Below are 26,069 nucleotides of genomic sequence, written 5' to 3' on the forward strand. Positions count from 1 at the left end.
TTGTAGTTGCATATTGACAGCTCTGATCAGTCTTAACGTAGGTGTGGGGAGAAGGGCGTTCTTGTGGAGCTGCAGCTCCTGCAGTTGGGCAGCCTTGGAACGGTTGTCTGGGCCCCTCACCTTTGCTGGCACGGTTGGGCATGCTGCCTCAGCAAAGGAGGATTGTTCTGGGGAACTAAGATAACAGGACAAACAGAAAGGAAACTATTTGTTGGTATTAATTTTTATTTTAAGACATCTTTAGGTTATTTTCAGTATTAATTTTTATTTTAAGACATCTTTAGGTTATTTTCAGTATTAATTTTTATTTTAAGACATCTTTAGGTTATTTTCTCTTTTAAGTCATGTTGAAATGTATAATAATAAATTATAAAGTTTTAGGCTTGTCTGAAGGGGATGGTGTAGCCTTTTACAGTAGTTCAGGGGATGAATCTGATGACTTCTGATTTCTCAAGCCAATGCTGAAAGACTTGCTGATATTTGGACACGTTATGTAAACTTCTCTACAGCATGTTTACAGACATTAGGCATTCTTTGATTTTTTTTTTTTTTTTTTTTTAAGGCATTTACATGAATGTTGCGATGTCCTTTTAGTGGTAGGATTCATGAAGTGTGAAGGTATGGTCTCTGCAGTGTCCTAGATCCATGGGTTTTCTTGGGACTGGGATAGTATTAACATATAGTTATTACATAGGTTTGAAAGGCCTTCAATGAGATGCTTTAGGCCCTAGCTTTGTCAACACTCACCTGCTTGCATAGAAGTTTGCAGTATTACAACTTTAGCTTTTAACTTGTGGGAGGGGGATCAACAAGTTTTCGTAACTAGCTCACGTTTGTGGAAAAAACACTTCCTGTACATCCTGTGCTATCCACAGCAATTAAATGACATTAGTAGTGTGATCATGTAATTTGACAACTTCAAGAAAGGTTGCTGAGCATGGAGTTTGCTTCATTTTTTATTAAGATCTGTGCAGGATATAATTTTCTTCTTTAAATATGCAACTGCCCCATATTAATGTAAACCAGCCTACAGATGAATATCCATGGAAACGAGTGGGAAAGTGTGAAACTAATACAATCGGTTTCTAAATGTTACTGATTTCATTGCCTGCGTTTTTCTTTCTGTGCACTAGCAACATCTGATAACAATTCAAAATATACTAACATCTTTCACACTAAAATAAATACCAGCTAGAAGCTACTGCCTACATCAGTAGCTGTTTGGTATCTCATCACCTTAGTGAGGGATATTTAATGGCAAACCTAACTGATAAACTTATTTCTATAGCCTTTTAAGCACGGAAGCAAGCATTATGCCTCAACAATATAAAGGATTTAGTTATGAAGTCAAAACTTATGCTACTAAAAGATTAAATTTTCCTTTTTTAAAAAAAGAAAAATTTCCTAAACTCATCCTTCCGTTTTCCCCATTTTTTGATTTTCAGCCTCTTTCTATTGGTGAAGCTATTTTTATTAAGATGACAGATTAAACAGATATACTTTTAACTTAAGAAACATGACCTTCTGTGTATGTCTTGGAAACTACCTAATATGCTTTTTAGCAACATATCTTGTTTCATAGCATTAGGCAAAGGCTTTTTTACATTTTAACACTGAGGTTAAACTTTCAATCTATTTGCTGTTTTATTTAACAAATTCTTTGTCATAGTCCAAAGATAATTTTAAATCAAATTGAATTACGATAGAACTGTCTGACCATATTTGAATTCTGCAGATACGTGGAGAAGGGTATCTGCAGTATATTCCTCTTAGAAAAATTCTGATCAGAAAACTCAAAAGTGACTGAAGTGAGTTAATTTTTTCTAATTTATATTAAAATTCAAATAATTCTGAATATAACAGTTATAACCTGCTCTGATGGTTTTAAATATTTTAGATTAATTTAAATCATGCTTACTATGCCATAAAATGATTTTCATCAGGTTAGCCAAATGCATTTCTCCAAGTCACCTGTTACTCTGCCAAATGTCACATATTTTCATCAAAACATGCCAATACTAGAATTGCGTAGTGAAGAAAAGAACCAGAATGTTATTACACAAGGAGAACAATAAGCTTTTCCCTGTCTGCTTTCTGAAAAACAGCTAAAATAAGTTGGCTAAAACTTTCCAGGAAAATTAAACTTGAATCAGATGCTCAGGTATCAAAACTTCTGAAGTTAGCTTAAGTGGGAAATATTGTCGAACCTTCATACAAACTTATGTTTGCATGCAGTGCCTGAAATTATGCTCTTTGTCAAGTATACTGAATTTTTTTTGGAACAAGAACTAACCCCACTTCAATGAAAGGATGTTTCATTTACAAGGGAGAAGACAACAAACCCGCAGATTTCACACTGGAGAGAACACCGAGCAAGTGCTCTCACACCTTTACACATTGAAGTAATGCACACAGGGAAATTGTAATATGTCATAAATGTCTGAATCAAGAGATAATTTTTTTCAGTTGTTGGAACTTTAGCAGAATAGATTGGCTGTTTGAGTTTGATCAGTTGTATCTCACTTGAGGACAAAGTCTCCATGATCTTTTTCGTAAACTGGAATGTCCTTTCTATGGACCCTGATGGACATGAAGCGTAAGTAGTGGACAGAATCTGTGTGGGTTTAGTTTGAATAGGCCCTAGGTGTTGAAGTAATGATTGCATAGTATTTCATAAAAAAATAAAAAATAAATGTCCAGTGTTATTAATGTCTATTAATAATCTATCTTACTCTTTTGTTTGTGTATGAGAGGGAGTCAGAAGGAAAGGCAGACATGGGGATGATGGCTGAGTCTTTCCAGTGAGAGATTCAGCTTTAAAATTCATTATTTGGTCTAATTTTCCTCAATGGGTCTAGGTTAAAAAAGCACTGCAAAACAAAAGAAAAACTTAATCACAAAAAAAATGAAATAATCCTTTTGAAGGGAAGGTGGATGTGAAAGGCAACAGTATTAAACTTTACTTGCATCCTGACCCAGTCTGAGCAGATTAAAATGGGAGAGGACAATTGCGTGTAATGTCGCCTTGAACACTTGCTTGCAAAGTAGTCATGTCTGCACACCAAAGGATTTGTACAGAAGATTTCAGTAATATTTAGTTAGGTGAATTACATTTAATTAGGTGACTTACAGTGTCAGGAAACTTCACCATGAGGTGAGTGAAAATCTTTTGAAATGCATTGAAGCAGTTTGCTATTTTCACAGTTACCCTGCCAGCCTTAATATGCAAACCTGCCGCTGACTTCCAGATGGCAAGATACTGCCACACAAGCTGGCTGTGCTGCATAAAGACAGTTTCACCCTATTTGCAAATAGGCAGAATTAAAGTTGACCATTCAGCCTGAACTGCTAGGATTTCCTGCATGAGTGCTTGGTTTCTGAAGCTTAACACTGCGCTACAGTAGTGCAGCACTGTAGTATAACATTTAGTTGATGGGTATGACTGTTCAGTAGTAAATATAAAAATAATTATGTTAACAATAAAGTAAATTTAGTGATAAATTTATTAAACATATGCATATTCAGTGGTTAATGTACACATAGAATATGCAAGTTATATAATTTGTATTACTGAGCAGACTTCTAAAACAACTGCATGACACTTTAATGGAAATTTGGTACCATTCAAGCCATTTCTGTGTGAATGTAACAAAGCAGACATTTTAGAAATATCCTATTGCATTTTGGTTATCACAGTCTAGTTTCACAGTACAATATGGGCTTTTCAGCCCGTGAAATCCATTAATAACCACATTAAACCTTCCCATATTGTATGAATTGTCAGGTTTAAATGATTCTTTTTTTAAAACAATTATCTGTCTCTTGCTTCTTGCAGTTTGTTAAAATGCTATGTCAATTTACAAAGACTGGGGGAATTTGACACAGAAATTTTAGAGGGGGAAGGAACTAATCATTGGTTTACCTAGCATGAGTGCTCAAGTGCGCATGAAGAAAATGAACATTGATTCAAAATATAAATGAAAAATTCTATTCATGAGTGGAATTGCCAAAGCTTAACGGGAGAAACCTTTGCTTCTTGAGGTCTAAGGAGAGTAAAAGCTGTTGGTAAACTTGTTAAATAGCTTAAATATGGTATTAAGACAAGCAACAATGTATGTATTTTAAAGGAGTAGTTAGTGCTTATGGAATGCAGTTCTGCATTGAAATGGATGGGAAATTATGTTGTCTTTTGGTGGTTTTTGAGGTGCAGACTTGAAGTGTTTGTGATATGACTGAAAATTTCAATGAAACGAACTCTCATATCCTTTTGGTATAGTATTGTGTTTCTGCTTCAAAGATATACTCCTTGGGTTAAATATTTCGCCCCAATGTCTGAAATCAAATGAAGATGTAACTATGCTTTTCTGTGCTCCTCATCTTTAGTAGCCTGCAAGGGCTGTGAGTCATTCTTTCTCCTTTTGTAGGTTATACAAGATAGGGACTCCATTCCTTTCCCTATAATGTATGTAAGTGCAGAGGATAGTGAAGTCTCACTCCATGCATGTAGAATATTTCTGTGTTAGCCTCTTACCTGTACACTTGAGCAAAGAACTGATTTAATGCAAATCTGAAATGAACGGTGTGGCTTTTTAAGTAGGTTAGGAGCCCATTGTGCTGCGTTCTGTATAAATACATAATAGTTTTCAGAGACTGACCCAAAGTACTTTTAATGGTAAAGGCAGAACGAAGCAGGTCATCACCATTTTACAGGTGAAGAACCGAGGCATGCAGAGAGCAGTCTAACTTTCAGCTATGTCTACAACTTTTGGACACTGGATTAAAAAGTAGAGAACATCTGAAATAGATGAGCAAGTAACATGAAATAAGTCCTATTCAAATTATCTAAGAGGAGGCATCTAAAGCAGGGCTTACTTTTGAAAATACAGCACTGAAGACTAGGGGCAGTTCCTAAAAGAGTTTCAAAACCACCTAAGAATGGTTACCTACCACCTCTGAAAAATCAAGCCATAAGTGATGTATCTAGTATCACACAAAGTGTGTCCTGAAGAAGCAAAGACTCTTCACTGGCATTACAAGTCTTTCTGTTATTTGCAGCAATTATTTTTTTTTTTTTGGTAGTAACAATAATCTGAATATTGCTTGGAAGGAAGTTTTTGGTGTTACCAAGATTCTCTGCCATCAGGCTGACTTCGTATTACTACTGTCTTACTGGTAGTCTGGTTCCATCTTCTCTGTAAAATTTACAGTAGTGGAAGATCTGACTTCAGACATTTTTAAGACAAAAAGAACCATAGAAAGACCAAACCCTGCAACTACAACATGCCTTGCAAATGCATAGATCGTGTCATTTGGGAATTCCTATAACGTTATGAAGTGATCTGCAATAATACGTCAATGATATGTGACAGTACTAGCAGAAGCTTCCATCATGTTATTCATATTAAAATTTAAGGAGGGAATGTAAAGTATGTAACCTGTTGCATGTACTGCTTTTCAGGTGTTCAAAGCTATGAACATTCCTCAGATCAGAAACCCATCGTTACCTCCTCTAGAAGATATGCCTGAAGCCTATCACGTGAAGATAGCTCTTCTTGGTGCAGGACCTGCAAGCTTAAGTTGTGCTTCTTTTTTGGCTCGGTTGGGCTATTCGAACATCACCATATTTGAAAAGCAGGAGTATGCTGGTGGTTTAAGGTAAAACAATGACAACAAAGCACTGTTTCCACTTACTGTAGAAAGCATAGCAAAAGATACTGTGCAAACATAGTTTATACACAATCACTCTACCTTTACCAAAGGAAGAGAGTAGAAAATTTCAGATATGGAAAACTTGTGTTTTATTTAAATAATTTATCATTCAAGTTAAATAGGTACAGTTACAGGCAAGCTTTAACTGAGAATCTGGGGGCTATCTCCTATATTCTCTTCATATGACCTCTAAAATTCCAGAGTGCAATTATTACCAAATTAACACTTTAGAAAATTATGTCAGGAACCATTTTCCCTTATCCAAAACTTTTAAAACAAAATGAGATACCTGTAGCCAGCCCTGCATAGTAGATGTTTAAAATGCTTTAGACAGATACTGATTTTATGGAGAACTTTAAACTTAGAATGCTTTTGTGAACTACCTTATGCAAATAAAGGTGACAGTGAATAAATTCATGTATGCCTGGTCTTTCAGCTTTAGTTAACAATACCATATGAGTGAAATAAACCCCCTACGATTCTTAACCTTCAACAAATTGCAGATACATAAAAGAAAGTACCTTTGCAGTTTTCCTATGTGGTAAACACTTGGCTGATATTTGCATGGTGTCATGTCCTCTACACTAAAAGCTGAATTTTTACCACTTTAACAATGGTGTAGATTGTATCTTGTAAGTATGTTGGAATACCTAACTATAGCATAAAATATTTCAGAAACTGACGGGTGAATACCAACCCATTCAAAATGAAAATTAAATTTTACATGTTGAAGATGTACTCACACTGAAGTGTTTATAAGTGAAAAGAAACACAGAGAGAAAGAAGGGTGATGTGCTCCCATTTCTCACTGCGGCATCACGGAAATCAATAGCGTTGACACCATTAATGAATTTGATCCATAATGTCATAATGTCAAATACTTATTCAGTGCTCTGGAAGATAGAGAATCAATGCTGGAGAAGTTGAACTGTTTACTTGCATTTTTCCCAGTGAGATTCAGAAGTATTCTACCTAATTATCAAGATTTTAATATATAGGCATTTAACTGTGGAGCTGTTTTACTTGAACTGCTAGCCATAGAAGATTGCAAATTCAGTATATGAACTATCTATTCACCTGTTGAGTAGCACATGTTTTCATAAATATCAGGTTTAAAATGTAAAGTAGTAAGAAATAATGAGATATTTCCAACAATGAAGCTTTACTCGGTGACAGATTAGACCAGGGGTCCTCAAGCTTTTTAACCAGGGGGCCGGTGTGCGGATGCAGTGGCAGGCAGTCACCTGCGGCTGCTTGGTTTGCCCCAACCCCCAGCGGGGGGGTGGGCGGGGGGCAGTCTGTAAATACCGGGGGCCGGATTGAGGACCCTGGGGGGCTGTATCCAGCCCGTGGGCCGTAGTTTGAGGACCCCTGGATTAGATTTAGGTTGGATTCAGCAATATGATACAGTACTTTCTGCGGTTGCTTAAAGTGCAATGCTGCAGGTAGTTACTGTGTGCTTGCATATTTGAAGCAACGTGATCTTAAGTTGCATCTGTTCTTGACGTTATGAGTTGAACTTAAAGTAAAGCTTAGTCTGTTGTTTGTTCTACTGCAAAAAGCCTTACATGAAGTTTTGCCTTTTCTGTTACTGTCCTTAATGGTCAAGCAGTGTGTTTTAAAATCTGTTTCTTTTGAGTCTTGAAGAACACATAGCAATCAAGGTCAATTTTACTTCAATTCATTGTACAAAGTTTCACATCTGGTTTAAGGACATCAATTCCTTTTGTCCTTATTTTAATCTTGGACAGAAGGGAGGCTGGCCTGTGGCAGCAATCATCCATTATTGCATTTGTAAGTCTTTGCAGTACATCTTCTAACAAGTTTAGGTTATTGATGGGTGTGTTCTCAAGGCTTCATAAACTATTACAAATGGTTAACAAGACCAAATTAATTTTATATTTGGAATCAGCTTTTGGAAGGGCAGTACTTGTGCCCTTTTTTTAGTTTGCTCTGCCTTTTTTTAAAGTGTTTTTAACTAGGATATTCTTTCACATACATGTTACATCGTATCTGACTTTAATAATATTGTGAAAATAGAAAGGAGTCTAGTGACTGCAGTTCCTGTGGTGTGATACTTAAGTGTAGCATAAGTCTGTGGCTGTCTGAACATGTGTCTCTGAATTTTTTGCATTCATGAGCAGGTTTTCTTACAGTTTGCCAGTCTAACATTTATGCTTTATAGTAGGGTAGGCACGAACAGGTCACACTCTTGCTTAGAGACTGAACAAGCTTCACTGCTTGTGCTCTTAGCTATGCGACTGGTTTACAACATACCAAAATATTTCTCTCGTTAGGCCCAATGGGTGTCCCTTGAGTAAAAGTAATTTGGGGTCATGGAGAAACACATAGCACCTGGCCAAGCACCTCTAACTTGGATCAGATTTGAGGAAGTAGTGAATTTGTGGGGCACTGATCCCATCCAGTACATCCGTCCTGCACCTCTTGCCCTGTTCCTTCTCCCCCCTGTTGTGCCATTGCAGAGTCAGTGACTCTGTTCTGGTGCTGAAAGAAATTGTATCAGAATTATTGATGTTCCAGTTGACTTTTCATAAAATGCTTATTTTCATAGTAAATGTGCATGCATGAGTCCCCACAGCACTGTATGTATTTGCATATGAACATATATGTACATATATGTGGATGTACTCCACAGCACAAAACTAAGTAAATGTTTAATAAGAGCAAAACATTGCATAACAACATAACAACAATGCATAACACAGCCAGTGCTGTTCTGGGAGCATGTTGTGGAAATGACAGGCCTTCAACAAATATATAGGTGGCTTGGAAAAGAGACCTTTCCTTTTGCTATTAGATTTATTTATTAGATCTCTGTTGCAGAATCATATTGATACATTAGTTTCTGCCTTAGACACCTTTTTACTTAGCATGACCTATGAAAATTGTATTGTCATGACACGTTCATTTTATCTGATATTTAGAACACTCTTCATTGCACACAGGTCAGGAAAGGTGAAAAAAGGGCAGTATTTGAAATGATAAGAACACCAGTTTCCTTTCAGTATAATTAAAGTTGATGCAACTTAAAATAAATAAAATCCTTCTGGACTGTCAAAGTTAGAGGTTAAAGATGATGTGGTCACTAACAATATCTAAATTAAAGCCACAGTGAATCTCTTTTGCCAGTGCTTTTTTATGGAAGTTATAGATCTATTAATCTGAAAACATACTAGACTGAAGCTTAGAAATATCTGGGGAGGGGCTTTACAATCTTTTCTGCATATTCAGGGGTTTTTATCTTCATTAAACAAAATTGTCAAAAATAGAACTTCACTGTGTGTGTCTGTAACATGTTACAGCAGATATTTTGAACTGGCACGAGTAGATGGCATTTCTTTGGAAATAAAGATCTATACCAGTAGATATAAACTGAGATTCTATGCTGGCACTGCAGTTCTCCCATACAGGCTATCTGTGATTCTGGGAACCTGAAGATGTCATTCCTAATGTTCCCTAGGAGGAAGAAATGCCAGCTAATAAACGTCATCAAAAAGCAGACTTGAGACCAAGCGCTGATAGAAAATTACTGACTTTGTCCATCCTGAAAGAGCATAAAAAATTTATGAAGTATAAGTGGAGGGTACAGTTTTGAATACCATTGCTCAAAATAGTATGTGCAACAGTTTTTAAAAAATATGTATCAGAAATTTGATTCTTTCGTATTGGACAGCTTAATGAATGACTGCTAGATCACTTTACTTTTAGTAGCCATGAGATCTTAAATGGATGTCTTAAGTTTGTTTAGTGTTACATATTCTGGTGAACAAAAGGAATGGAGCTGAAGCTCTTTTGGAGCCATGTTTAATGTATGTTAGAATGGTTGCCTAAAAGTGTGGGCAGGATTGGCCTCAAGGTACTGCCTTCCTGGCTTGTATTTTTAGCATTGGGTGAACAATGCTGTTTTGTCACTCTAAAAAGCCAACGGTCAAGCTTCAGCATATTCTATTCACATGTCAAAATTAACTAAGGTGTTATAAGTATTGAATTTTTAACAAATAAAAAAAATCCTTTCTTCCTAAGAGCCAGAAGTATTTTACAGGCATTTTTATTTATTTTAGTACATCTGAAATCCCCCAGTTCCGATTGCCGTATGATGTAGTCAATTTTGAAGCTGAGCTTGTGAAGGATCTTGGAGTGAAGGTAAGAAAAATATACCCTACTGATGTATAGCTCAAAGAAAAAAGAACAAGAACTCTGCCAAAGATTAACAGCAAAATGTCATGCACATTAGTAAAGAACGATTAAAAGCTATGCTAGACAGAGGCAGGAAGATGCTTCCTCTTGCTCAGGGCATTTGTCTGTCTCCTGTCTGAATGCCACTAGTTTGGAAAAGGGCAATCAATAGTTCTCATCTGGCATGCCTGCATGTGATTAATTGTCTGTAAGAAACAAATTCCTAAATTGCTTTAGGGGTTCAATGTAGCTATTGGAATGATTTGATTTTTTTTAATCGAGTTTTTTCATGGAAGTTTGGCACTACTTAAAACGTTCATATTTGATACTTCTCCTTTCGTTCCCTGTCCCTGAGTTTTTTTCTTAATGGTTTATCATACAGTCTTGCATCCAAGTTAATTTTATAATAGAATGCATCAAATTAAACAAAGTGTTAACATCATCATCTATTATAAACAATAACAGGCATTCAACTTCTTGGAAAGTAATAGTTAAGCATTATTCTGTTAAATATATGTTGTTTATAGATAATGAGAACATTGCTTTATTATTAATTTAGGGCTTGAGCTGAAGATTTAGATAGTATTTACAACTGCTGCCCATTTTAATAGAAATTACAAATGTAAAATGCATCACTGGATCAAATTTTTGAGTACTGGGGAGATAATTTATTTTTAACATGATACTAAATCATTCAGTGAAGCAAGAAATTCTTCTTGGAATCTTTCATGTTGGTTTGTATCATAAAAGCAGTAGACTGTTGTCACAAGACTCAACTGAGAACCTCGTCCTTCCCAGGTTTTATAAAAATGCTGGTAGGTAAGATAAGGCTTTAAATGCTACGGGTCTATTTTTCTACTCTTAAAAATCTCTTTGCACCTCTTGAAAAGACTGACAGAATGGAGGTTGAGGTAGGGATGGGGCTAAAAACAGAGCATTGAGACAATTTTAGACAAAATTGCTGGGTATAGGCCCCTGGAGAACCCCCTGCAAAACAGTTCCCCAGGGCTCCATGTTATGACAAGACCTCCAGAACAGACTGATAGAACCACAGATGCCATCTTGACCTGCAAGTCCTCTGCAGTTTTGAAGTGCAACAGAGAATCTCAATGTAAATTTGCTTCCAAGCTCTGCCATTGGTTTGCAGTTGACCCTTTGGCAAACTGGTTAACTAAGTACCTTAGTTTTATACCTCTATAAGCCAGAAATATTTTCTGGTGTTTACTTAGAGCATTTCAAATCTGTGGTGGAAGGTGCTGTATTGTGTAAATGCACAGTAGTGCTGTTTATTCAAGTAATTCTACTGAAATTAGTAAGAATTAGTCAGCTGAATAAGGATTAGAGAGCTAGGCCCTAGGAGTATTATGAATCCCCACATAAAATAGTATTGCCATTTAAATTCCTTCATTAGGTTTTCATAACATATGTACACAATAGGATAAAAAGAATGTAATGACAATTTATGGAATGCATTTTATTGCCGGTGAGGATGTAGTCTGTATTCTTGAAAGGATTACTACTGTACATGGTTTTTGCACCTCTGATAAAATTTATACTAAATCTCCAAAGACAAAAAAAAAGTTGGTGTTTTAAGTATTGTACACTGTATTTTACACCTACCTTTTTTTTCCCACCAATAGGAAAAGCATGTTAAATGGAATATAGTCAGATTCAATAAAAAACAAGATATACAGTGACATGAAAACTAAACTGTTTTCCCAAAGTATAGTGGTTACACAGTAGAACATGGCATTTTATAAAGCGAATACACAAGTGATATAACAAAAACTGGGGGAAAACATTGAAGTTCAGAGAGTCTAAAGTACAGAGATAAAAACACACATACCAATGTCAAGAAGTACAAAATATCACAAGAGGAATCACACACACTTTATGCACTCAAAAGCCTTGGGGTTAGGAGAGATGAGCAAAAGGTGTGTATATCTTCAATTGCATGACCTCTACACAAGAGACTGATATAGTTGGTTTGCTGAACACGCAGCAGACTCTTCCCCATCTCACTCTTATTACAGCTGTAGTTGCTCAGCCTGGGCAGTGGTTGCTCAAAGCAGGATTGCTGGTGGAACATTACAAAAATTTTTCAGCTTTTGCTTCTGGAAGTGAAGAGTAATTGAACTGAAGCAAGTATAGATTGCAGGTGCATTTTTATTACTGTGACTTATTTATTTCAATAAGTGAATGCCAGTTACTGCACTCTGGGCATTGTTGCTTGTGGAAATTAACTATTGAAAGTTTAAATCAAAACTGATCTCATTCATTATTTTGAAAACCTTTGTTAGTTTACCACTGTTTTGGTTTAACCCCAGCTGGCAATTGAGTACTTTGCAGCCGATCGCTCACTGCCCCCCAACCCTGCCCCAGTGGGATGGGGAGGAGAATTAGAAAAAGGTAAAACCAGTGGGTTGAGATATAAACAGTTTAATCATATATGATAATTTAATAATAATAATAGTAACAAAAAGGAAAAAGAGAGAGATGAATAAAACCCAAGAAAAACAAGTGATGCACAGTACAATTGCTCACCACCCGCTGACCGATGCCCAACCAGTCCCCAGGCAGTGATCGGTAGCTCCTGGCCAACTCCCCAGTTTATATGCTGAGCATGACATTCTATGATACGGAATATCTCTGTGGCTAGTTCGGGTCAGCTGTCCTGGCTGTGCTCCCTCCTGGCTTCTGGTGCACCTGCTCGCTGGCAGAGCATGGGGAACTGAAGAGTCCTTGACTTAGGCTAAGCACTACTCAGCAACAACTAAAACATCAATGTGTTATCAGTTATTCTCATACTAAATCCAAAACACAGCACTGTACAAGCTACTAGGAAGGAAACTCCATCCCAGCCAAAACCATGACAACCACTCAGAATGGTCTGCTTCATTACAAGCGAGTAGGGGCACGCTGTAATTTGCACAGAATGTTCTTCAGACTTATTGCTAACTCTGGCCCAGTCTTTTTTCTGAATCCACAAAACCAGTGTTGGCTTCACTGAGGGTTTTTGGCATGAAGGTGTTCTAGCTAGTGGTCTTGGTGCAAAATTCAGGCTGTGAGGTTTTGAGAGCGTGGCACAAAGTAATCCCATCCTCCCTTTGGGACTGGCATCGCCTTCTGCGCGGTTGGAGGCCTACCAAGGGCCTGATACTGTGCAGGAAAACATTACTTGGTTTTCTGCTTAGAAACCCTCTTAATACAGAATTGTGTCATGTCTTTTCTTTATTTCTCTGTGAGAGGCTCATACTTTCACTGGTGTTTCTGCAATAACCTAAACCTGTAAAACTGCTTGGTTTGTAGTTGGTGCTCTGGATGATCTGTTTAGCTCGTATTCCCTGAAGGAGGTTCTTGCTTCCACATCATGTTTCTTAAATTCCAACTTTCCCATGGGAGTATGACCTTCTGTAGTCAGCACTGAATACAGTGATTTACTTGCAGTAGAAAAGTGCCATTTTCAGCTTTGCTTCAGTACTGTGTTCCATAGACAGGCTTTGTTTGTTTGTTTAGCTTGCTTCAACTCTTTCAGCTTACAGCAGAAACCAAGCCAGCGTGTGGTGGCCCCAACTTGAGGATGATCTGAAGGTACCTTTTACCTGTAGCTGCTTTGGGCCACTTGCTTAAATCAGAGCCAGTCTGGCCTTTTAAGCCTTGTTTGGGGGGAAAAAAGGTTGATATACTTTGTTCGTTCACTAGAAGATCCTGTGAGATGTCAGTATGCAGGACATGATAAAAATTATTTTCACATTATCACATAAACAGCAAGCAATTTTAATTCTTTCAGATAATGTTTAGTAAAGGCCTTGCAATGGGTGGAATGACACTCCGTACCTTGAAAGAAGACGGCTATGAAGTGGTCTTTATTGGAATAGGTAAGAAGAGCTCACTGTCCTGTGTTTTGTCATGTTGAAATTGAATGACTGTCTAAGAATCAACTGGGACTTGTGTCTGTGTTAACAGCATGCTGTGAGACAGCTTCAATTTGGTGTGTTACGGAAGTATGGAGTAAACAGGAAGCTAAAGCTAGCTGTCTTAAAAGAGTTATTTGTTAAGATTTTCACATCTATATGATTTTTTAAATAAGAAAAGAAAGTAGCGGAATGGGTTGATTTATTGTTTGGTTAAATAGTTAAAAAATGGATGAACCAGAAACTTACTTGTAAGTAATTGTCATATTGGCCTAGAGCAATAGACAAGTTCAGTTTTCATATACCCACGTAATTACTATGTCTATATGTAAGCCAGTGATACCATGCTTGGTTGCTTTTTTCTTTCCTCAATATAAAACAAGTAGTATCATTCCAATAGGCTGTAGTGAAATGTTATTATGGGATGGGTTAACAAAATAAGCTGACTTCGACTTAAATTAAAACTGGCATCATAGGTCTGTCTTCTCTCATATGCTAAAGAAGTCCTGCACCTGTCAGCTATTTGAATCATTGCTTCTTTTTAATGTTAGATTAGAATTGTTATCCATTTACAAGTGTTTTGAAGTACAGCTGGACCCATTGCTACCATATGATAGGCATGTTGAGCAGGCATCGTCTACAGTTGGTATGAGGCTTAATGCTCTTTATTGATCTAGACGTTGCCTAAGTGAACATAATAGGAAACAAGTTGTCCAACTGTTCCTCCTTCCTATTATTGATTACAGAGATGTAATTCTTAGTACAGCGACAACTGTTGTTTACCATCTGGTTATGCAGTATAATAAGCTTTGCAGGTCTATTCTGTCATGTGATTATAGTACAGAGCGTTATGATTTATATAATCCTAAATCCTCGCGTTGTTAGAGACCTTCCATGTATAGGAATTCTGATGTGTCGTATTTTGATGTAATCATATACGAGGCAATGGTCCAACTTACCTTCTTTATTGTTTTTATCTATGGCTTTCAAACTGCTTTGTGACGGGGATTAATTCATAAAGAAACATTTATTTTCTGAGAGTCTAGCATTTAGGAAAAACTTACCAGTCATTTGTGGAATATCAGCATGATTCCCCTGCATTTCTGACTCGAATTTAAAGTAACCGTTCACTTAAAGGTTAGCAAAACTGACCACTGCCCACTAAACATGGAATTGGAATGTTTGTTTTATGTATGTGGGTTTGTTTTCTGACCTTAATAAAGTTATCCTAAAATAAAATATTTTTGGTTAGAAATATATATAGGCGACATTGTGCCATACAGATGCTCTATAAAGGGACACAGCCAGAATTTTAATAATCAGGAGCAGGTATCCGAAGCATAATTCTCTTGTAAACCATGTGTTCACTGGTTGTATTAGGAAACAGAAGGTATAAATGCTAACGAAGGATTATGTGCACCTACAAAGTTCTGTTATTAGAAGCTACCTTAGATTCATGATGAAGTTGGTCCCTCTCTCTACCCCCATGCCTGCTTGTCATCTCTCTTTTACAATATTGTGTAAGACGCTGGACTGTTACATGATCTCGCATACTGATAGTGAAAGATGGGAGACCAAGATGTAACCAAGGGGTCACAGATTTCTAGAGTTAGCTATATTCATGCAATAGAGCATTTATAAATTCTGAAAAACTGCAGTTTTTCTCTAATGAGACTGTACTGTATTTCTTTCTATGTTCTTTGCTTACTGACCAAACATATGCAATGATATGTCACGTTTGAACATTACCCTGAATCATGGGAGTAAAATAATGAGAGAACACAACTTGCATAAAATAGATTTCTTTTCTTTTATTTTATTTTATTTTAAAGGTTGTTGTAATTTGCTTCTTGAATGAATCTGTACCTTGGTGGAAAATAAGCAATGGTAGTTTTCAATTTTCCCTATTGGTGGAAGAAAGAAAAGTGAATGGGTGTGTAAAAGAAGTCGTCGTCCATAATGGGATGAGGGAGTACACTGTGAGAGGATATTTTTCATAGCAATTTGGTTTTTGAAGCGCACACCTTTAGTCTTGTAAATGAGATGGAACTCAAGAACTTACCAGTCAGGATTGTACAAGAGTCTGTGTGTAATTCATGAAATGGAAGAGCACTTGTAAATAGCTGGCTATGTGAGGGCAAGTGGAGATGCAAAGAGAGCTTTGCAAGCTATTTTCCACACAATTATGAATCAGGAAAAATCTATTGCTCTATGGGAATGTTGTGTGAGGTAGGGAAAGTACACTCTTCAGCTGGGTCTGTGGAAGGTAAAGCATAGGTGACTCGAGGTTGGATCACTTCTAGGAAGTGACCATACTGAAGAAAAATTAAGTAGCAAAGGCTTTTGTGAGAGGTATTTGAAAAGGTATTGGAAGTGTGCTCTAGCCAATGTATTTGCTCAGACCTGAAGGATAAAGAATTCCTAAGTTCACGTAGGATAGAGGTTAACAGCTTTACTCTAAAATAAATAATAGTAATAAAAAACGCTTGGCTTGAAGTCTTTGCTTACTGAGGCACTGATAGTTTTTCTTAAGGTGAAAGACCCTCTCCAGTCAGTAGGTCTGGTGCATTTAAGTCACTGTTTAAAGCTCAAAAACCCACCTTCTACTAGACCTGAAAATGAACAGGTGGCCAGTATGTGTCACCAGCCCTTGGCAACTTCTGGGGTCTCAGTTAGAGTCATACCTTACCACCATAAGATTTCATGTTGCACCATCTTATCTTTCCCAATTAGGCTGTGGCTGTGAGTATAACATTGTAGAGACTCATGTGGAATTTGTGGTTACAAAGACATATGTCAAACTAGCAAAGACTAGATCTGAGGAAAAGCTTTCATAGTTACCCAAATAAGTAGTAATGAGATTAATCTGGGCAATGGCATACTGGAAACCAACACTGCCCTCTGACAGCAGAACTTCAGAACAAATGGTAGGTGAATCTCAGTAACAAGATTGCCTGATACCTTTTTTGCTTTTGGTACTTCTTTCCTTCAAACTCCTGTTTTTTGCCTTACCTGAACTGTGTTTCATCCAACTAGTTCTTATTGCTGTACTCCTGTTTATTTCCAGATGATCAGTACACAGACTGCCTCTTCCCTGTCCATCACTTATTCTTATGTCCTCTCAGTTTCCTCTCTACAAAGGTGCATATTTTACAACATTTGGCAGCAGACATATCTTGCGTTTTGCATACAAGGACCTAAGAGATACACTGTTCTTCTGTTTTTCTCCAGCATTCCTGATTTCACATTACAACTAACGTAAGTTTTAAAGGATAGTCTGTGAATCTCAGTTTCTTACATGAAAAGTAATGGTAGACAATAGAACACACGAGATCTTTTTCACGGGACTAAAAGGCAGCAGGCATATAAAGGGAGGAACAACTTGTTAAATATATTCTGGGAGTCTGCTATATTTTTTTAGTTCTCTTTTCATTGTCATTTGGTGCAATTTCTAAACTTATTCAGTCTTATTTCTATGAGCAATTAAAAATTCTGATTAGGAATTAGAGATGTAGAATTAAAAAGTCCTTAAAATTTTCATTTAAAAATTCCATTTATCTTCCAGTTACACATCTTTCAGTTTTATTTTGTTATTCACAAACATTAATGAATAGCAATTAAATCTCCCAAAACTAACCTCTAAAACTAAACATAGAAAAAAAATCCTTTCCAGATTTGATAGATTGCACTCAACATACTCTACCTAGAATCATCTCTGCTTTTTGATGACAAATGTTCATGAAGAATTTGTGACTGAGCTGACAAATCAGTTTGAAAATTTTGCTATTAAAAAAAAAAAAAGTCTTGCATCAGTTGCTGTCTTCTGTAAACACCGTAGAGACTCAGAGCAATAGAGAATCGGCATGCTGAGAGCAAAAGGAGAAATCAATGATGGGGTGAGGGGCTAGAGGAGAGAGCACGTGGTCCTCAGAGACAGTAAAGTACGGCAGCAAAGGGTATCTTATGGAGAACAGAGTAGTCTGAATGCTTTGTGTTACTGTGTCTGTTGGTTGGTTTTCAGGGTAGAATACTTAGGATTTTTACAAAACCTGTCTGTGTATGTCTCACTTGGCTATCAGAGCAAATGCAGAAATACTAGGCTTCTATTACTCATCCTTCTTGAAGTTCAGCTACATTCTTTGGAAAGCAGGATTCTGTGGTTCTGTCTTTTAAGACTCCACAAAGCATTGTGTATTCTTTTTGAAAGAGAAGATAGAAAACAATTTTTTTTATACAACTGTTTAATTGAATAGAAATGAACGACCTAAATATTTAAAGTATTAAAGGATATGTTTTGTGTCACATTCAAATACATAGAAAGGCTATCACCATAAACATATTTTCTGCAGAATTTTAGATGAACCTCTATCCTTATTCTGTAATATTTTTCATAGCATAGGGGTTTTATATAACATTTACATTCTCTTTACATAAAGGTCAGGTAAAAACATAACTTCAAAGATTATTTTGTTTAGTAAAATATTTAAAAACATCTTAATCTGTATTCCCAGAAATTGCTTAGGCACTTTACTGTCTGTAGGCTTAAACTTGCAGCACTAACTTTCTATTTAGCTTCTTATTATGGAACAAATGCAGTTATTAATGAAGCTTTCTCGTTTCTTCCTCCATCTTGTGATGCTGAGTTGCTATGAAGTTAGTTTTATTGTATTAGGGTGCTCAGAGGTTCTATTAAATTCTGTAATATGGTAGGTTAGATGAGCATACAGAGTAAATCTAAGAAGATTTTTGCTTGGATGTATGCTAGAGAGTATATCCTGCTTGCAAGGGTTAAAACTGTACATACAAAAGAAAAAAATGAAATCCCTGGTGGAAAGAACCTTTGTGTTAATTGCAGTCATTCATAGTTAATTAACATAGCATTCAAACAATAATATAATCAGATGATTCCATTGATTGGAATGAAATTACACACCAAAAAAAGAAATTAAAAGTCCAAGCATTGATGTACCTTGTTTAAAAAAAAAAACAACCACAACAAAAAAAAACCCCAAAAACAAACAACCCTGTAAGACTGATTTACTGTCTCTTCCCCAAAAAGTAGGTAATCTCCTCATGCCTGTTATTATCTTCTGATTAACTATGCAGTGCCACCTGGTGTGCAGATGGGAAGAATATTACACATCAAGAGCTCTGTTCACACCCACCCACACAGATATAAACCTACGTGGCAAAAAGTGAACAGATGTTCATTTTGCTTGTGCTATAGGAAAAAAATGTGCATCGTACTCCTGATTCATAAACTAAATTTGGAGGACATGAAATCTGCATATGGGGCCCATAGGCCCATGGCCAGCACAGACATTTATGGAGGAAATATGTCATATTCAAAATAGTTCTCATTTCAGGTTGTGAACAGACTTTTATTTGTTTGCTTCTCTGGTTTTGTTTTACCTTGTATTTCTGAGTTTTTTTTCTTTTTCTCTTCATTTGCTATTTCACTTCTCACCTCCAAAGGGAAAAGGTTAGAGGCAGAGGCATTTGAAAACCTATCTAGGATTTCTCTGTTGATGAGTTGTTTTTCAGAATGGTTTTCTGTTTCTTGGCATTTAAGATATTCTCTAAAATTATGCTTTTAGGTCTCTTTGTGAAGACCTGTTTGGCTCAGCAGTAATGTAGCAAGTCATGGAAAATATAATGCATCTTGATTAAAGATGGAACTGTAGTACAAACATTGCATGGCTGTAAGCTCTTAGGATATTCAGCTCTATTTTTTGAGTTTATTTGGTGGTGTTTTGTATTATTTATAATTGCATAAGTAGCTTGACACTTCATAGATGATACAGGTTTTGCTGCAAGGAAGCTGAAGCCTGAAGACTGGGTAAAACACAACAAGCAGCAGAGAAAAATAGTATGTTGGAAAGTAGTGCAGGAAAGAATGATGTCATTGGAAACATGATCTGCTAGATACTCAAAATAAATGTGTGCCTAGCTTGGTTTCTGTGTTGGTTTTATTGATGCTTGTAGACAAGGGTTGTCACTGCCTCATAATCTTGCAAAGATGGTGTTTTTCACCCAGGATTTTAAGTGGTGACAACAGTGGCCTTTGAGGCATCAGTATCCTTATGTAATAAAAGAATACACGCTGCAAAGCCAGGGAAAACACTTGGAATTACCTTTTACTGTGACAAAAAATATTTGAATCCGTTTAGCAAAGAAAAGCTGTGAGACTTTGGTATTAGATACAAAGAGAATGAAGTCATCAAGATGAGTCATGAAGTCAGAGTACTCAGTTTCAAGAGCAACAGTGACAAAGAGCAGTGGCAGGATTTGGACAAAGCCAATTCAAAATATTTCACAGTTGCCTTATAGTAACCTGAATAATTTTAAAAGTAAATTTTAAAAGATTTTTTTTTTTTACATGAAGATCCATGAGAAGGCCAGTGATAGATGCATTTGCAATTTAGTACAGAACAGCTTCAAAACTGCACATTGAACTGCAGCTGCATGAAATGAAGTCCCAGGGAAGAAGGTTTACACAAGTATGTGCAGTCAAGTATTAAGACTTCTTTATAGTCTGCTTTCTTAGACAGCCTTAGCTCCTGGCTTATAGCTTGGAGAATGAATGCACCCTTCTATAACACCACATTTCTTATTTTTTTTGTCTTGTGAAGAATATCATAAACAAATTACACCATAAATTGGTTCTAATACAAAACCCATTAGTCCTCAATATTAATTTTATTCTCATCTTCTGCTACTCTTTAATCTAAAAAGTTTTTTTTATTAAAACTCAAAAAGAATATATTTATTGTAAAAAAGAAAGTCTGTGACAGAACCTGTTCTTGCATGCTTACACCAGATGTTTCAACTTCCTTTTATTCCCAGTGCAGCATCTTTCCTGGAGACCAACAATGTACATACATCCAAGAATTTTTATGCTTGAGGCATTTTTTCCTACTATTGGCATTTATAGTAAGCTGCTATTTCAGTTTTGTAGTGCTCACTATTGCTCTGGATATTGGTGGAACATTCCTAATACACATTGGAAGCAGTAAGCAGCTGAAAGCTTTTAGGGCTCAGATGCACAAACCAGCTTATTTATTATTAATAGTCTTAGGACATTTTAAAAAATGTATAATCTGCCCTTGGGCATCCTTAAGTTACTCACGTGCAAATTACACAGATTTTCATGCTCTTATTTACTTATCTTTTCTATCAAAAAAACTACTTAGCATAACAATCTCTATTGCACCTGTTTATGAAACCCTCTCCTGTCTCTTTCCAAGGTGCGGGACAGCTTCACTGAAGAAATGCTCATCTAAATATAAGAACAAAATCAATTTGCTTCATATTGTTTTAAGATTAGTTAATTTTTTTAATATCTTAGCAGATTAAGTAATCTAACATTATTTAGCACTTTTTGGATGTTTTTTCAAGCATTTATTTTTAAGCATTTTGATGTTTGAGAAGTACATGAGAAAAAATACTGAACAAAGTGGTGACGTTAGATACTGCATTTTCATATTCTGATGTTACACACTTTCAGTGCCTTTCACCTAAAGAAAAGAACTTTGGCTGCTGATCTGTTATTTCTGAAAGTTCATGAGTGAGTTACTTTTATCTTTTAAATAGACAACTATTAATTATGCTGCCATCTTTTTACTTCCACGTTAATATTCAGACACAGAATGAACAGTCATCTGAAATACAGCTGGTAAGTTAGTGCGTATCCATTTACTTAAGTTGAGCCCCTTTTCTTGTAAGGAGGATGCATGTGATCCAATACATATTTATTGTAATCAGACACTTCTTGAAACATTCTACATAATACTATAGGAAGACTGACACAATACAAAATTAAAACAAAAGGTTTAGCAATTCCTTGCTTTCCTTTATCTTGCTTACAAAAGATAAAAGGCTGGTTAAAAACCTAGGCTTGTTGCATTTTATTTTTTTTTATTTTTAAAGATTGTACAGAAGTAGGAAATGTATCAAAATCTCACTTGTTTAGTGCCAGTTATTGGTGAGAAGATGGCAAGCACTCTTTTTTTGTGTTAATAAAGTTTTAAGCAGCCTTTCCTGTTCACATTTATGTCTCATAAAGTTTCTGAATTCATATTCCTTTCACTGCCCGCTCAGCAAAGGGTGTATCTTGCTAGTTGAATTGAATTGACAAGTTAAGACAAAACCTGGATTTGTGCAGTGGTTGTGTGGTACTTGTTGAAGGATTTTGAGAGGTTGCTTTAGGAAACCTTCCTGCTTTGCCACCTCTCTGCTTTGGGAGAGTGGTCCCTAGGAAGCCACCTCTGGGCACGGGCAGGGCTCAAGGCTTCCATCTGACCTTGTGTTTGTCTTGTGCTTCTTGGTCATCTGCTTCCCTTTCTGTCATTGCATGGTAGTCAGGCCTTTGTTGATCTAGGCACAGTTTGATATAATGAAGGGCAGTTACCTCATTTTGGGGGGAAATCCTGACACCTGGATGTGCTTGAGGCCAGTTTTGGTCCTTCCTATAACTTGGGGCACACTCACTAGTGATTCTGTTTGTCTGGGTGAGATTCACAGCCTGAGGGCCTTCTGAGACCTGCAGCTGGCTTTGCCTGTGTTCTGTGCCCGAGGGAATCCCTCAGTCCTTCCTTCAGGCTCAATGTATTAATTGAAAAGCTTTCCTGTTCCGGAAGTATTTGTGATTTTCTTATCCAATACAGTAGCTGCCTTCCAGATCTCTAGTTTTAATGTGATGGTAGTTTTTAAAGGCAACAAATAGCTGAGAAGAAAATTTTACATGTTCACTATAGTAAGTAATCTTTAACTAACCTATTTAATTATTTTTGCTGCTTTGTCTCAAATTTTGAGTGAATAGAGATAATCCAGGCTTTTGAACCACTTGTCATGGCCATCACACTTGAAAATTGTTCTTCACTATTCTAATCTATACTTTCTGGAGATGACAGTCATATGGTTGCTTTTACTATGAAATTAAAAGACACTCTGTAAATACAGATGTTAAAGATTACTAAGACTGTTTATATACTTAGGACAGAGCATATAAATACTGTAATACGTATCCCATGGTAAGCCTTCTGAAAGAAGGGTTAACAGGTAGGCAAATACTTCTCTGAATATGTGTGGCGTAGTGGTGTGTCTTATAGGCTTGAGATCAAGTTTGACATTCCTTGTGCATAAAATCACGTAGATAGTCTTCTGTGTACATTTTATAGTATCAAACTGTATTCAAAATTTGGCACTTCCTCGGTGATGTTACAGGGTGTGGGGTGTATACAGTAATTAAGACCCACTGTTTGTTCTGTTACTGCTTTCAGCCTATTAATGCTAAAATTAATGTAAATTGTTTTTATAAAGCAATGTTTACAAGATTAAAAGTCAGAAATAAGCATACTAAGTACTCGGAGTGCTTGGATAATGCTAATACAAATTACATGTTTGTTTAACAAAGCAAAATATTTTCCAAACACTGTCCTTGACAGTGTTTTCTTTCACAGGAAATCCTTTGGCTATTGTTCATTCATTTGTGCTAAAAATGTAGTAAGCTGAACATGAACTGTTAGAGAAAGTGCAAATGCATTCAAGAGCTAGTATGATGACTCAGCATTCCCTTTAATGATCTTTGGTGATTAGTTTCATAAGAAGAAAAGCATGAATAATGACAATTTAAAGATCAACAGGTTTTAGCCAATTCCCCTGTAATGTTAATACTGCCATTGTGTTGAAATTACTAGACACTTAACCAAGTAGAAACTTGTGATGTATTACTGAGTTTGTAAGAATTGTCAAGGTTCTGCTTGTTATTGTTTCACTGATGTAATAGAAAATGGTATAACTCGCTGCAGATTCCTTAGGGGTTTTTTTCTTAGAAATGATTTATTTTTGGTTTGTGACTAATGATAATATATGGTGGTTTATTTGGGTGTATGCAGTTTTAATAGATTCTAATAGTTTAGTAGACAGTGAAATTTCAGTACCTGGTTGTTACTTAAATTGAGATGACATCATTAACCATTATCAAAGACCTTTTCTCAGCAGTGCAATATTTATAGCTTTTTCTCTAATACACTGGGTTTTTAAAATGGGGACAGAACATCTTCTAAAAGAAACAGTTATTCTAATTTTATCGTTAGAATATTGTTTAGTAGTTAGACATCAAAAATACCACAATTCGTTCCTTCAATATGTGATTGCTTTTCTATTCACTGCAAAACACAGGCTTGATGCCGCTGTTATGGCCCAGAACAAATGTTCTGTAGATGAAAGATGATGGCTGAATTTCTGTCTGGGAGATTTCTCAGCCTTTAGATAACGGTCACTTCAAAAACGAAAAAATGTTCCCAAGAAGATTTTACATACTTGGGTGACCGAATAGTAGCTGTTTACATTTTTATGTTGCTTGTGGCTCTTGAGTTTGATATTCTGCAAGTGTGCTGTAGAAGAAACACTCTTGGTGGCTAAGGAAAAAGAGAAGTCTAAAATGTGAAGTATGGTGCCTATTCTGAGTAGATTTTAGGCAGTTTTAATTATTTGATGCATGCCCAGGTGAGGTGGCTTATCCCTCTGCACCCCATGCAAAGCTTGGGAAGGCCCTGGGGGTCTTAGCAGAGCTCTTCCATGCTGGAGCCTGGAGCAACAGCTGAGCCCAGTTCCTGCAGCCTCCCCTGCAGCTTCAGCACCTGAGCTGGGGGCATGGCATGCTATGCCAGGGGTTTGTGTGGCTAGCTTGAATTCGAGATTACCATGGATCCTGAAGTCGTCCCAGATTGTGGATTTTGAAACTGCCGTTTTTTCTCCTTACACTCAGGGTTTAGAGATCTTGCCTGTTCCTAGCAGAAAGGAATTTGCAGAGCTGAGGGAGATAGACACTCTGACCTTTCTGTGCAGGAAGCATATGGTACTGGGTTTTGGTGGCTGTACTAATCACTGAGATAAAGTTGCTGCCCATTTTGTTGCTGTAGTAGCTGCTTGATAAAGCTTGGAGTTGATTTGCATTAAAAAACCTGATTGCCTTCCCCCAGTAGATAGAATCTAAAGAAATCACCCCTAATTGTTACCATCCATGCCGCCTTTGTGCACAGCTTTTTCTGGAAGGCCCAATAAAATTAAGCAAAGAAAGTTCTGAGGTCTTAGCACTTTTTAAATCATAGGGACATAAGAGTCTTGATGCACCCATTACATTGGCAAGTTGGTTCCTTATTTTTCAAATGCAAATATGGGCCTTTGCATGTGCTGAATGTGCCCTTTATTGTATTGAAGCATAGAAAATACACATTGTAGCTCAGTCACTTCTGTAGACCTGCCATGCTTGCAAGAATGGAATGTGTTTAATCAGCCTTGCAGAGTGAATAATCATAGATACAAGTGTGGTGTTCAGTATTCATTCAGAAAGCTATAGAATATGCAAACAAAACGTTCAGTTACAGGAGAGTTGGGTGAACTGCAGCTGTGGCAGGAGATGGTGGTGGTTTTTAACTGGAAGCCATGTTCATTGCCTTTAATTTTTCACTTGGTTTATAACAAAAATGTAAATCACGCACCACAGTAGATCACTGGAGGGTAGCAGCACAGTGTTGTGCTTGCCTGAGAGTGAGACTTGGGCTCTGGCTATTGGCCTCCTGGCTGACTTCATTCTTTTGTACTATCATATGGTAACAGTGAAACTTAGCACGAAAAGGGCTATGAAAGTTCTCAGTGCTGTAGAAGTGCTGTGGAGAAGCTAAGCTTAGTTACTGCTGTGAAACATTCAGGCTGTTTCTTGGAGCTACAGAAATCTTCATTCCTAACCACCTGCAATTTGTGCTGCTTCCCCAAATTTCATTTCTATTCCAATATTTTGAAAAGATGTCTAATGACCAAAATAGCAAATTAAATAATGCAATATAAATTATTGGCATGAATCCAGCAGTTTCTCCAGGATCACAAGGAAGCTAAAATTTTTTATCAGATAACTTCTTACTCACATTGTACCATTCCATTCAAATTTTCCCCAGTAGGATTATGCTGTTAAAGATGTATTGTATCCTACATACTGTTTTCTGAAATGAAATTTTAATAATTTATCAAAAACGCAACACATCTTGCATAGTGCCTAATATATATTTATTTCAACACTTCAGATATGGAAAGATCTAGACCAGAAATAGTTTGCTTACGTGGTTACATTTTACTTCCATGTTGGAAAAGGAAGACAATGTGATTGCATTTGTGTTGCCAATTTAAAGAGCAGCTTGACTTTGTTTCCTTTGGTTCTCAAAGAAAAATATGCCTCTGCTTGTATAACAC

General features: G+C 36.6%; 1 protein-coding gene across 1 annotated transcript in view; it reads left to right on the forward strand.

The window, feature by feature from the left end:
- DPYD (dihydropyrimidine dehydrogenase) overlaps positions 1 to 26,069 on the forward strand; it is a 367,931-nt gene that overhangs the window by 112,528 nt on the left and 229,334 nt on the right. Inside the window, exons 6-8 of the mRNA XM_040610420.1 lie at positions 5,459 to 5,655; positions 9,792 to 9,873; positions 13,697 to 13,784. Of these exons, the coding sequence (XP_040466354.1) occupies positions 5,459 to 5,655; positions 9,792 to 9,873; positions 13,697 to 13,784 (367 nt within the window). The remainder of the gene's footprint in view (positions 1 to 5,458; positions 5,656 to 9,791; positions 9,874 to 13,696; positions 13,785 to 26,069) is intronic.

The sequence above is a fragment of the Falco naumanni genome, chromosome 11 (assembly GCF_017639655.2).
Source record: "Falco naumanni isolate bFalNau1 chromosome 11, bFalNau1.pat, whole genome shotgun sequence".
Taxonomy (NCBI): domain Eukaryota; kingdom Metazoa; phylum Chordata; class Aves; order Falconiformes; family Falconidae; genus Falco; species Falco naumanni.